Below are 14,455 nucleotides of genomic sequence, written 5' to 3' on the forward strand. Positions count from 1 at the left end.
TTGTACTTCAAAATTAAATTTCTGATATAGTAAGAAAGTCTTCTTCCACTTTTACGCACACGTTCAATTTTCATTTTTGCCTTGCTATCAAGATTGGTCATTTCATTTTGGTGTTCCGAATGACAATGAAAAGATTGAACGATGAACGAACGGTGAGCGCACGCTGAACGCTTTGTGAACGGTGAACAAACGGTGAGCGCACGGTGAACGCAAAACTGTGAACGGAGAGCGCACACAGAACGCACGCTGAACGTACGGTGAACGCACGCTGAACGAGCTGTGAACGCACGCTGAGCGAACAGTGAACGAACGGTGAGCGAACGGGAAAATGGTAAAATAGAACGTTTCGGGGACTGTATACCTTATCAGGAAAAATAAGCTACAATTTCAATACAAAGAGTATATCGTTTATAACGATTTAGAATTAACTTTAGTGTCTTTCTAGTGTTGTGCGCACTGATTTTGATTACGAATAACTCCGGGTTTTTTTTTATCTTTTATACGGCTGATATGAACAGAAAATTCGTTTATAAAAAAACCCAGCCAGGATGATAGTAACGAAAGTTTTTACGTTACTATCATCATTCATTTCCGTTACTATCATCTTCGCTGTTTTTTCAACGACAAATTTTCTGTTCATATGAGCCGTATAAAAGATAAAATAACACCTGATCGTAATTGTTGCTAGTGTATGATATTTCTTAACTACATATCATTCGCAAATAATCAATACAAATAGATATAATAAGTAAACGTGGTCTTTCCGGAATTTCCTTCCGCCATCTTGGGATGATAGTAACGATCGTTACTATCATCAGTTTAATACCAGTGATGTTGTGATATTAAGCATAAACACTCGTATCTGGTGGCTATTTTACAAATCAATCGTAAACTTAGTCGTAAATCTGAACGTAGCACATGCGACCTTTTTGCATACAGGTACGACTTGGGATTTACGAACAATATTGATCATAACTCTACGAGTGGTCTACGACTCTCGTAAGTGTTCCTACTTGCACGTAAATGAGCAATATGACCACCATACTGACCCTACTTCACACCATTTGTGGTAGTATTTACCTGACTGAGTTTATTGAAAACGATCACAATGACTTGCATGAAAATATTGTGTATCGGAGCCCAGATTTAAAATTAATCACAGTTATCCTTCTTTGCTACGCACAGCAATATAAGGCAATAACTTCATCGCTTCACTCTATTATTCCACTATCACTAATTCCTACTGTAAGGGGTACAGTCAATAAGTATGTCGAACGTCGCATGTAAAGATACCGAAAACGGGGGTGGGGATTGTAGCCATATTTGCCTGCGTCACCGTTAGTGAACATGTATACATGTAAGTAGTATAACGCCTCCCGATAGGGAGGTCAACTGAGTGCACTTTTTATGCAAATGAGGTCAAGCAAGGGCGTTTTTGATTGGTCAAGCGGTGTCGGGGTCAACGGATTGGTTCAATATCTAGGACGGGGTCAACCCCAGCAGGGGTTGTAGGCCGGGTGTCGGGTGAATAGGCTGGCCTATGGCCGCTGGTCTAATTTTAGCATGCGGTACTTTCGCTTTGAGTTCCTGGAATGAGTTCCTGCTATTTTTCAAAAAATCGGTATAAAATCCAGTGAAATCCTGTGTATTAAATCCTGTGTATTAAATCTAAAAGAATAACACAAGGTTTTAAGTTGACATGTTTATTAAAGAACAATAGTACAATCCCCAGAGCTGGCACGGTCCCTAGTTTTACCCAGCGCTGTCTACAGGTAATATATATAAAGCGGCGCGCGGTGCATTGGGTGTCACTTTCGACATCATGTCAGACAAGTTACCTACTGGACTTCCACGGAGTTATATTGAACAGCGATTGAGATTTTTGAATGATCAGCTGAACAGACAACGGCAGCGTGAATTACAACTCCGCAGAGAGAATCAACGGCGACTACAGTATTTACAGCGGGGAGGGGGGAAAAAGAAACTCATTTCGGATTATTACAAAATTCAACTGGAACGAGGACGTCAATCACGGAAATTTAAAGTCAAGGAAAATGTCTACAATGTTGCCTTCAAACCTATTCCAGAGAAAGAAAATACAGCCTTCATTCGTCGGCTCTTCCGGGATATGTTAAAAAATGTGAAACAGGAAATGCAGTGCAATCCCAATGATTATCTACGTTTAAATATTCGGCACCCGTCTCTGGATTCAGCTATTTGGTACGAATTTACGCAGTCCAATCAGCTCAACGAGGACAAAATTCTGAACAAAATAGAATCCGTCCAGCAATCTAAAAAGGAATTCCTAATCACCGACGGGGCAGTGCAGATGGATTTTTTCCATGTCAAATATCCACAAGGCAGCGGGTGCACTAAGAAAAAACATCTACACGTGGATAAGGAGAAATTCAAAAACTCCAAGAGAGCGATCGTTCGCATTCAAAATCCTGAGGATTCTCTCTGCTTGTCCCGGGCTATTGTGGTAGCACGTCTACACAGCCAGAAATCAAACGACCCGGCATGGGAAACGAAATGGTTACGCATGAGAAAAGGGGATTTCAAAACTCTCGACCAGAAACGAGAAGCGATAGCCTTGATGGAACAAGCTGGGTGTGTTATGAACCAGCCGTGTGGGCCACGTGAATGGGAGCAATTACAGCACGCGCTCGCCCCACAGTATCGATTGAAAATATTTCAATTCAAAACGAATACAACTCGTTTACGACTGGAACCTATTTACAAAGGACCGGGGCACGGGACTTGTTTGAATATCCTGCTGGATAACGAGCATTACGATGCCATTGTGTCTATGCCTGGAGTGACGGAAAACAAATACTATTGCGATTATTGCGATGTTGGCTACAGTCACATTGAAGATCATCGGACCGTCTGTCCTCATCGATGCTCATTTTGTTTAGCCGATACCCCCTGTACCCCGGACGGGACTCAGACGAATTGCCCTCATTGTAAGGGATTTTTCAGAAATGCAGCTTGTTACCAGAACCATTTAAAACCCTACTGCAGTAATACAACGACCACGGTCTGCAGTTTAATGGGGCGCTGTAACCAGTGTCAGAAATGGATGTCCAAGCAATTATTAAAACGCCACGCGTGTGGGGGAAAAACCGAATGCCGCATCTGTCACAAAGTCGTCACCATGCCTCATCACTGCTTTGTACAGACGAAACCCAAACCTAAGAAAGAAAAAGAAGAAGAGGAGTTGAAAATATACATTTATTACGATTTCGAATGCAGTCAGGAAAACGGTATTCACATCCCCAATTTATGCGTGGCAGAACGTGTGTGTCAACATTGCGACAGTGTGGATATCGACAAGCCCTGTTCTCATTGTGAAGGATTCGGATCACAACGCCGCTTCCTATTTCAAGGACCCGACACGTTAAAACAGTTTATGGAATGGCTCTTACAGAGCGAGACCGATGAGCAAGGCCATGTGGAACTCAAACACGATGAAGCCACCATCATTGCCCACAATTTCAAAGGATACGATGGGCAGTTTATTTTGAATTACCTGGTTCACACGGCGTGTATCAAACCCACCGTCATCCTGAACGGCAGTAAAATCTTATCCATGCAAGTCTTGGGGTTGAGATTCATCGATTCTTACAACTTTCTACCCTTTGCTCTTGCCAAGATGCCCTCTGCTTTCGGATTAACGGAATTGAAAAAAGGATATTTCCCGCACTTTTTCAACACGACAGAGAACCAGCAGTATGTGGGTCCTTACCCGGCCGATCATTTCTACAATCCTGACGATATGTCCACCGCCAATCGTGAAGCCTTCTATACTTGGTACCATCAACAAGAGGGCAAAGTCTTTGATTTCCAGAAAGAATTCTTAGCTTACTGCATCTCGGACGTGGATATTTTACGCCGGTGTTGTGCCCATTTCAAGTCCACCCTGTTTGATCTGGTGGAAGTAGACCCCTTTCAAGAATCCATCACGTTTGCCAGCACGGCTAATTTAGCCTACCGACGAGGATTCATGGTTGAAAATACCATCGCCATCATTCCCAATATGGGCTACCGGCCAGCACGACGATATTCAGCTAAAGCTTGTCGATGGCTCGCCTGGCTAGAACATCAACATCACTGCATACGACATGCTAGAAATGGGGGCGAAGTCACGCTTGGACCCTATACAGTAGATGGGTATGATGAGGAATCTCGTATCGTGTACGAATTCTATGGCTGTTACTGGCACGGCTGTCCCACCTGTTTCCCGAATCTGTTGACTGACATGCATCCTCATCGTGTTCAGCATACGTATCAAGACCTCTACCTGGACACCTTAAAACGAGCCAGTGCTTTAGAAGACCAAGACTATACAGTCGTGAGCATATGGGAACACGAGTTTGATCGTCAGACCCAGACCAATCCCGACTTACAGGAATTTTTACAAGGAGTCGATATACAAGATCCTTTGAATCCCCGTGACGCTTTGTACGGAGGCCGGACCAATGCTACACGACTGTATTGTGAGGAGGGTGACATGCGATACGTGGATGTCTGTTCCCTGTACCCGTACGTGTTGAAATACAAGCCATTTCCCGTCCAACATCCCCAAGTCATCACCAGCCATTTCACCGATGTCAGAGACTATTTCGGGCTCATTCGTTGTCGTGTCCTCCCACCCCGAGAGCTGTATCACCCCGTATTACCTTACAAGACCGGGGGTAAATTACTCTTTCCCTTATGCCGCACCTGTGCGGAACAGCGCAACTTAGGACCCGACGAGCGGTGCCAGCACACCGATTCTGAACGCAGTCTCACTGGCACCTGGGTGACCACCGAACTTCACAAAGCATTAGATCTAGGCTATCGTCTCGACCGCATTTACGAAGTTTGGCATTTTGAGAAAACCAGTGACCACTTATTTCGAGCGTATATCAACACCTTTTTGAAAATTAAACAAGAAGCTTCCGGATTCCCCGAGGATTGTCAAACAGCCCAACAGCAGCAACATTACATTGAGGAAATTCAGCAACGAGAAGGCATTGCCATGAACCCGGCAGACATCCAGAAAAATCCTGTCCGAAGAACCATTGCCAAACTCTTTTTAAATTGCTTGTGGGGAAAATTTGCTCAACGATTACAATTACCCAAATCCCTGTATCTCACGGAAGAAGAAGAATTACAACAGAAATTACAAGATGCCACTTTAGAAGTCAAAGGCATCGGACTCTTAGAAAATCGTGAACGCCCCGAATGTGATATGATGCTGATCAATTATCAGGAGAAAGAAGAATTTTTAGAAGACTGCCCCTTTGGAAACGTGGTGCTGGCGTGTTTTACAACAGCTCATGCTCGTTTACATTTGTACGAGACGTTACAGCCTTTGGGAGAGCGTGTCTTATACTTTGACACGGATAGTATCATCTATTAGCACGACGAGACCCAGTTCAATCCGACCATTATCAACAGTTTAGGCGGCTGGACCGATGAATTGGGTGGAGATCGTATCATCAAGTACATGTCGGGCGGGTCCAAAAATTATGCATACGAGACCCAGGGGGGAAAATCTGTCTGCAAAGTCAAAGGATTGACACTCAATTATCGTGCCTCTAGAGTCGTGTCTCTCGATACGTTGGAAAAAATGTTAAAAGGAGAAGAAGAAGAAGTCCATGTCCGCTATCCGCACTTTATTCAACGAACCCGCCAACATGATGTGCGAACCATTCCTCTGGTGAAGAAATACCGCATGGTGTATGATAAACGTCAACGTATTCATAACTATGACACGCTGCCTTACGGGTATTAAAAAGGAAACGCGTCTTGAGAAAAACATCAGTCTGCAAAATGAGTAAATACGGATCACTACAGAATCCTTCAGTGCCTTCCTATGGTGAATTATCGTCTCGTCTAGCGTCATTTCATACAGCCCCCGATATTCTGTTGAACTTATTACCTAACATTGCAGAAGCCGGATTCTTTTACAAAGGAATGGATGATCATGTGCGTTGTTTTCATTGCACATTATCTCTCAAACATTGGGAACCCGGGGACGATCCTTGGATAGAACATGCCTATTGGAGCCCTCATTGTGCTTACGTGTTGTGCAATAAAAGTGTCAAATGGGTACGACAAGCCTTCAATGCCTATGCCCGCGCTAAAGACAGTGATTGCGATTGGGGAGACTTACCCTTAGACGCGGCAGGGAATCCAATGTGTACCCAGAAATGTCACATTTGTTTAGAACGAGACTTGAGAATTGCTTTTTTACCTTGTGGTCATTTATGTACTTGTGCTATGTGTGCTTCAGGACTTAGAACATGTCCTATTTGTAGAGATGCTTTTGTAGAAACGGTTCGTATTTTTACTTGTTAATAAATATGTATGATCCCATGAACTTGTGTCATTTATCAAGATGTATACCTACGAGACACTTGAGCCTTTTCAGTTGAAACATGAATTTACCATGGTGGTGGCTGGACCCTCTAAATCGGGTAAAACAGAATTTGTGAAGCAACTGGTACAAAATACGCAGTGGATTGCACCGCCTCCCGAAAAGATAGTATGGTGTTATCGCGAATGGCAGTCCGCGTACGAATCCTTACAGGACAAGGTCACTTTTATCCGCAATATACCTCAAGACGATGAGCAGATAGTGGCGGATCTCAGTACGCGTCATCTACTCATTTTTGATGATATGATGGGAGGTAAAGCCATCGAATCGATTGTCGACTGGTTTACGCGCAAAGCGCATCATCGAAATACCAGTGTCATTTATATCACACAAAATCTGTTTGATCGAGCAGTACAACATCGTACCATCAGTCTGAATGCTCACTATCTTGTGCTGTTTAAAAATCCTCGAGATAAATCTCAGATTGGGGTGTTAAGTCGGCAATTACAAATGCCGCATTTACTTCCAGCCTATGAGGACGCCACCCGTGTACCTCACGGGTATTTACTAGTGGACTTGAGTCCTCAGACGTCGGACGATTTAAGATTAAGAAGTCAACTCTTTACCAACTTGGCTGTGCACATGCCCCCGAGAGTATAAATAATGTCACATCATGGGCAGGTGTATCATTCGAAAGACAGTCTTCACCATGGGTAGACCTTCCGCGAAGAGTAAATTAGTCAAAACGTTACGCCGTTTACAACGGGAACGGGATCCCGTTCAACGGAGCCATCTCATTGAATTAGGACGTAGAGCCTTACTCAACTGGTTTGCGATGGGCGCTCGAAATTTATTACGAGGCGTCTTACCAGGCAATAAAATCACTCAGCGGTTCATTCAATCCCATCGCCAAGACTTGAGTGTCATTGCCGATAAGAAGTCCAATGAAGAAGAGCGTAAAAAAGCCATTTTGAAACGAGGAGGCGCCGGATTCTTAGGAGGGACCATTATCCGTCATTTATTCAAATGGGAAACAGGCCGTAAGCCCCGTGGGGGACAACCCAAGAAAACCAAGAAACCACGGGCTAAGAAAGCTAAAAAATCACCTCAGAGAATTCCTAAACTCATTATTCGCGTACCTAAGAAGACACCTAAGAAGTCCCCTAAGAAGTCCCCTAAGAAATCCCCTAAGAAGACACCTCTCAGGATGAAGAATCCGTTTCCCAATTGGGCTCCAAAGAAAACCCCTCTCATTGTGAAGATGCCGTTTCCCAAGGCCACTCCCCCCAAGGTCACTAAAACGTTAGCCAATCTGAAAGCCGGATTAGCTCAAAAGAAAATGGAACGACCCATGCATGGGCCTATAGGAAGTTCCAGAACCAGTGATACTGCTCTACCGAGCTTTGCTCATACCTTTGGAAGCATGAAATTTCAACCCTTAACCACCTCAACACCGGTTCAGGTGCAAAAGAAATATAAATGTAAATTTTGCCCTCTGGTCTTCAATGCGAGAGAGAACCGCAATCGTCACGAAGAGACCGTCCATCACAAGCGTTTTTATCCTAAACATCCGAGTGCCATTGTCCTGGACTAGGTATAAAAAGGAGGGGGAAGGTGCCCCACCCTTCATTACCATGGCTCATACGAAGAAGTGTGAATGTCGATTACGACCTCATTTACCGCTCTTGCAGACGTTAGCGGCTCCTCACTATTCCAACAAATTAAAGACAGAGGTGTTGAAACATTGTTCCAATGACTGCATTTTAAAGATTTGTGAGATTGTGTACAATCTATTAAAAGGGGTGATTCCTCTCACTCCTACTCAGAAGCGACAACTGGGTCGAAAGAAACACATCTTAAGACGCTTAGTCCACCCTCAACCCGTGAAAAAACGACGAGGTATACTCATCCACCAAAAAGGATTGGGTTCGTTTGTGTGTGGCAAGATTTGTAAGAAATCATGAGTCGAAAAATGGTGTTGGTACCGGAAGCGATGCTCAACGAATTAAAAGGCAAATTACCTAAACCTCCCGAATTTACCTCGACTATTGGTTTACGCAGTGATTTGGACGAGATTGAACATCGAGATGATTTAACCGAGAAAGAAAAAGTGGGGTTGTACGGTCATCAACTTCATCGCTATCGTCAATATTTACAACAAGCTCGACATCCCACCACAGCGACTCTGCCCTCACCAACCAGTGCAGCCAGTGCCGCCTCACCACCCTCAGCCGCCTCAGCACCCGATGACTTGGAGGAACAGATTATCAAAAGCGTCAATAAACCGGGTCGAAAGAAAGCAGGTTTATTACTCGATCATCTCAAGAAATCCAAAGTGGTGACTTGGAATAAAGAAGGAGAAATCAGTTATAGAGGACGCAGGGTTCCCGATTCCAATATTGTGGATTTAATGACCGAAGCCCAACGACAAAGACCCTTAAGACATCGTGATCCCCCCGCGGGATTAGAGGAATTTGCTCAAGCGTTAAAAGAGACTCATGCTCCCAAAGGATATGTGAACAATCGGGATGTTATAAAAGCCATGGACAAACCAGGGAAAATCAGTACGCCTAGACCTCTAGAGGAAGAGGAGAGCGGATTTCAAGAAATCTCTGGTTTTGACCAATCGTTCTATGAAACTCCCAGACGAATGATGACCCCTAAAAATATCTGGGAGGCTAGTAAAAAGACATCACGTGAGATCGGAAAATGGTTAAATCTACCATGAAACCAGAACAGATCTTACAGCGACTGTATTACGATCCCAAGACAGGGTATGGGGGAGTCCAGGCGTTGTATCGTCAAGTGCGTCAATTAGGACACAAGATTACCCTGTCTCAAATTCGAGAATGGGTGAAAGCTCAAGATACCTATACCTTGCATAAACCGATATGGAGGAAATTCAAGCGACGACAAACACGAGTGACGGATATGGATGAACAATGGCAATTAGATTTAGCCGATGTCTCCAGCTTGAAACAAGACAATAATGGGTATACGTTTTTATTATGTGCCATTGACGTGCTGTCTAAATATGCCTGGGTCGTGCCTTTAAAACAGAAAACGGGGAAAGAAATGATACGAGGCTTACGACGGATTTTTCGAGAGGGACGTCGCCCCGTGCGCATTCAGTCCGATCAAGGAAAAGAATTTACCAATAAAGAATTTCGTCAAGCCTTCAAATCCATTCATTTCTTTACGACCCGTAATGCCGAAACCAAAGCCAGTATTGTGGAACGTTTTCAACGCACGCTGAAAGCACGCATGTGGCGGTATTTTACACGTCATAAAACACGACGGTATGTCGATGTCTTGGCCGATCTGGTGTATGGTTACAATCATACCTATCATCGCAGTATCCGGCGAGCTCCTGCTCAAGTCAATGCCAAGAATGTCTTGACCGTATGGAAAACCTTGTATGGAAAACAGAGTGCCGATACCACGAGTCGCTTGCAAGTGGGGGATCGTGTACGCATTAGTAAAGCCAAACGTACGTTTGAAAAAGGATATTTACCGAATTGGACCAAAGAACTGTTTACCATCTCTAGAAAAGTGCCAGGACGAAACGTCTATCGCATTCAAGATGATCACGGGGAAGAATTAGAAGGAACGTTTTACGAGAAGGAATTACAACAAGTGATTAAAGACGATGATGTCTATGAAGTGGAGGAAATCTTAGGGTATAAAAAGCGGCGTGTGGGAAAAAAAGTCATTTCAGAAGTCAAAGTGCGTTGGAAAGGATATCCCCCCAGTTTTGATTCATGGATTCCGCAAGCGGATCTCATTCGGCCATGACCGCCCAGTGGACTTTCTTGGGTGAAAAAGTCCCTCGAGCAGAAATTGTGTATTTTGCACAATTATTCCTGTGTTTAACCATCATTATCACCTCGGTCGTCATGTTAGCCTTAGGCGATCCCAATCGCGATTTTTGGATGGTGACCTTAAGTTCTCTCGTAGGTTACGTCATGCCTAGTCCACAAATGACGTTAGCGAGCCCGAGTATAAAACAGGGACGATCTTCTTCAGATTCACCAGTTCACCATGGCTAACACACAGTACGCATGGGAACAAGAGGGAAAGAAAACGGCATGGTTTGCGGATAAGCAGATGTGTTTGATGCATTGTAAACAACGCAAAGTGTTAGATCAACCGGTGTACTTGTACAAACGTATACTGATACCTCACGGATGGTCAGCCTTTATCATGAAGACCAAGTATCAAGAGTTTCGCTGGAAAGTCAAAGCCTTCTGGGGATTGATGGGACGACAAGACGAATCCGATTGGACCTTAAATGAGAGTCCTTGGTTTGACCATTCCGAGGACTGTCTCCGACATTTCAAAGACATGATCAATGAAGGTTATGATGTAGCCGATTGCTGGGGAACCCGACACTATCTGGTGATGCGACGACGCTTAGTCCCGAGACGAACCCTGACGTTACCAGACTCGGATGCGTTGATGTGGGGTGGTGGCCGCGATCAAGAAGAATGAATTGAATGTATTGTCATGTTGTATGTTGTTTCAAATAAAAATTGTGAAAAAACAAAACGGTGTTGTGTATAAATAGAGAAGGAAACAGAGACAGGGTCTCATTTAAGACATCATGGCTGGAGGAGAAGGGTTTTACATGACTCTGTTGAGTGATGGGTCGATGGAATCGTTTCCGACGAATACGACTGCTCAATTTAAAACGTTATTGCCACACACCATGGACTTAACGGATGGAGCATGGGAAGTCGGATTGACCGAAATGATGTACTCGGCCAACTTACAAAACGTATCGGATAGCGAGGCTTATGTGGACGTTCTCATTCCAGATCCGTATACGAAACATGTCCAAGATCCCAACACTTATAAATGGGAAAGATTTAAGACAGAGAATATGGGTAAAGTCACGATGGCCAGGTGTGAGGTGGTGGTCCCCTGGGATCTGACGCCATGGTCCCATCTCTTTGCGGGAGGGGATAGTTTATTTCCCTTCGATATCATTCGCATTCACTTCCGACCCGGAGCTTATACACAACCTTTGGCGTTAATCAATGAAATCAACGCAGCCTTAAGGAGAACCCTGTGGAAAGTATGGAGCGAGTTAGGGAATCCTAACGACGAGGGGAACAACCAGATCTTAGTGTATCACCCCGAGTACGATCGTGTCGAGTATCAGTTTAATGGGAAAGCACTGAGAACCACCCCCATGTGCATTCGTTTCCCTACGCCCTTAGCGTACAAGCTAGGTCTGGATAGTGACAAAATGATCCTGGGCGATGAAACCATGACGAAATGGATCAACGTGAATTACTTGGGGAACACGACCATGGATGTCTACGACAATCTGAAAGCCATGTATGTGTATTGTGACATTGTGGATCCTCAAGTGGTGGGCACCAACAAATTGAAATTATTGAGAGTCGTCCCCTGTACGGGTCAATACGACGATCGACAACAAGCCCGTTGGGAACCGATTCGAGCCGAATATTTGAAACTGAGTAAGAAATATTTCGATACCATTGAGGTACACATCATGAATTCTTTAGGGCGTCCTATGGGGTTTTTAAATGGGCGCTCCTTAGTCAAACTTCATTTCCGCAAAGTGTATTGAAAGATGAAGTACCATCGAGGAGTCAGACGCCAGAAAGGACACGGAATCTGGTTTCTCATTCCATGGATTGCCAATGCCATTGTGGGTCAAGCGGGCCAAGGAAAGAAGAGAAAGAGACGGCGTAAAAAGTATAAAAAGCGGGTGTAACCCATAACGAAGTTCATTTACATCAAGATGCACTACCATAAAGGTTTAATACGGCAGCAGGGTCACGGGCTTGGAGCCCTGCTGGGAATAGCCAGCAAAGTGGCGGGTCCCCTGATCAGTGGATTATTAGGTGGAGCCCCCGCACAACAGCAACAACAACAACAGCGTCCTGTCTATCAAGAGAGATATTATGATTACGACCGCCCTTATCGCTCTTATCAGAGGAGACGACGTAGAAGCCATCCAACAGAAGAATATGATCCAGAATCTGAAAAGCAGAAGGGAAAAGGATTTTTCACCGATTTACTCAAATCGGGGGCTAAAAGTGCCTTAAAGGCTGCTGCTAAAACAGGGATGGATGTGTTAGATAATAAACGATCACTCAAAGACGCTCTCAAGACACACGGTGCCCAAGCCCTGAAAGAGACAGCAGGGTATGCCCGTAGGCGAAGATCTCGAAAAGCCCCATCCAAACGAGGAAGAAAAGCACGCACAGGAATACTCAGGAAGTCTGGAACCACGACCCTCAAAAGAAAACAGGTGGGAAAACAGGTGGAAATACAGGAAGGAAAAGGATCTGTTAAAAGAAAACAACGTATCTTAGCTCGGGGAGGGCCTCATAAGAGACCTAGGAAGCAACCTAGGAAGCGATCTAGGAAGGGAGGTAGGAAGCTAGTGAAAAGGGGTAAGCCAAAACGCTCTCTGGATACTTTCGACTGAGAACCCTATAAAAAGGGAGTGAGAAGGAGACCAGAACACATTTGATCCCAGTTCACGCTGAGTAACACATCGTTCCAATATGATGCACAGAAAATCTTGCGCTTGTGGCACCAGCAGTTTAGAACTGTTTAAAGTGCCCCCGACCAACGTCACTTTAGAAGATTCGAAATGGATGGAATATTACCCCATTTCCAGTACCCTCAACTCGGATACGGCTCCGATTGAATTTGAAATCAAAGGACAAGGAGATGAATATCTGGATTTATCCCAAACTTATCTCCAGATGGTCTGTAAATTCACGAAAGTCAATGGAACGAATCTCACAGGAGGCCATTCGACCTCCACCCCCGTGAATAACATTCTCCATTCCTTGTTCAGTGAAATCGATGTCAGTCTCAATGGAAAAGTCATTACCCCGGGGACGGATACTTATCCCTACAAAGCGTATCTGGAGAAATTGTTGTCTTATGCACCCAAGACTCTGGAAACCCAGATGAGAGCCTGTAGCTTGTGGGAAAAAGATCCGGCAGGACATATGGATGAGGTCAAATTAGAAGCTCTGGCTCAAACTCCTGTGGAATTTCCAGTAGTGAATAACAAAATCAGCATCGCCGCCGTCATCCCGACTCCCGAGTATCCGGATGATTCCAAGAATGTAGGGTTGAGAAAACGTCACGAGAAGATTACAGACAGTAAGGAGATCGTGTTGATGGATCGATTACATCTGGATTTGTTTGAGCAAGAGAAATGTCTCCTTAATGGTTTGGATGTCCGTCTCAGATTCAATCGCGCTCGACCCCAGTTCTACATGATGACCGATGCCGGGAGTAGTGGGAAAGTGGTCATTCAAAGTATGATCTTGTGGGTGAGGAAAGTCAAACCTGTGCCGAGTATCATTAATCTCATCAATCAGCAACTGAGTACTCAAACGGCGAAATATCCATTGAGACGAGTGGAAGTGAAAACCTTCACCATTCCTAGTGGCACCCAATCTAAAATCACCGATCATCTGTTTCAAGGACAGATGCCTAAACTGATCGTGTTGGGCTTTGTGGATAATGCGGCTTTTAATGGGGATAATACCAGAAACCCCTTTCATTTCCAAAATGAGAGAGTCAAGAAATTAGAAATCAGTATCAATGGAGAAATGATGGAAACCCGACCTTTGGAACCTAATTTCACCGACGATCAGTACCTGAGATCGTATTTGAGTCTGTACAAAGGCTTGGGAAAATTAGGCCAGGACTGGGCTCCGGACATTACCCTGGAAGAGTATAAAAACGGTTACACCCTCTGGTGTGTGGATTTCACGAAAGATCAAGAAGCCCAGACGGATAAATTTCATCTCATACAGACGGGGAACTTGAGAGTGGAAGTGCAATTTGCCGCCAACGTAGCCAGGACCTTAAACTGTGTGGTGCATGCCGTGTTCGACAATCTGCTAGAAATCAACAAACAACGAGAAGTCAGCATCGATTACTAAGAGAGAGATGGATACTCAGCAATTGAGAGATGTTTTACAACGAGATTTAGGACCGGCGTTTGCAGGTGTGTATCCTCGAGATGTCATACCTGAGCTGTTACCTCATCACAAAGCCATCGTGGTGAATACAGACCCTCAC

The 14,455-nt window shown here is 44.5% G+C and overlaps 3 protein-coding genes across 3 annotated transcripts in view; all 3 read left to right on the forward strand.

Moving 5' to 3' along the window:
- Window positions 1-14,455, forward strand: part of LOC130050944 (uncharacterized) — a 112,858-nt gene that overhangs the window by 60,654 nt on the left and 37,749 nt on the right. The gene's annotated exons all lie outside the window — the stretch shown is intronic.
- The window catches only part of LOC125664363 (transient receptor potential cation channel subfamily A member 1-like), a 220,401-nt gene that overhangs the window by 60,087 nt on the left and 145,859 nt on the right, over window positions 1-14,455 (forward strand). The gene's annotated exons all lie outside the window — the stretch shown is intronic.
- Window positions 12,913-14,316, forward strand: LOC130049151 (uncharacterized protein F54H12.2-like). The gene is made up of 2 exons (XM_056146391.1): window positions 12,913-13,947; window positions 14,077-14,316. The coding sequence occupies exons 1-2, from the start codon at window positions 12,913-12,915 to the stop codon at window positions 14,314-14,316; spliced, it is 1,275 nt and encodes a 424-aa protein (XP_056002366.1).

This window comes from Ostrea edulis, chromosome 1 (genome assembly GCF_947568905.1).
Source record: "Ostrea edulis chromosome 1, xbOstEdul1.1, whole genome shotgun sequence".
In the NCBI taxonomy this organism is placed as follows: domain Eukaryota; kingdom Metazoa; phylum Mollusca; class Bivalvia; order Ostreida; family Ostreidae; genus Ostrea; species Ostrea edulis.

Bases quoted from the DNA above. Each gene is read 5' to 3' on its own strand.
- LOC130049151 (XM_056146391.1), top strand. From the start codon at position 12,913: ATGATGCACAGAAAATCTTGCGCTTGTGGCACCAGCAGTTTAGAACTG. The intron at 13,948-14,076 runs GTCAAGAAATTA...AAATTAGGCCAG, and splicing joins TTCATTTCCAAAATGAGAGA to GACTGGGCTCCGGACATTAC.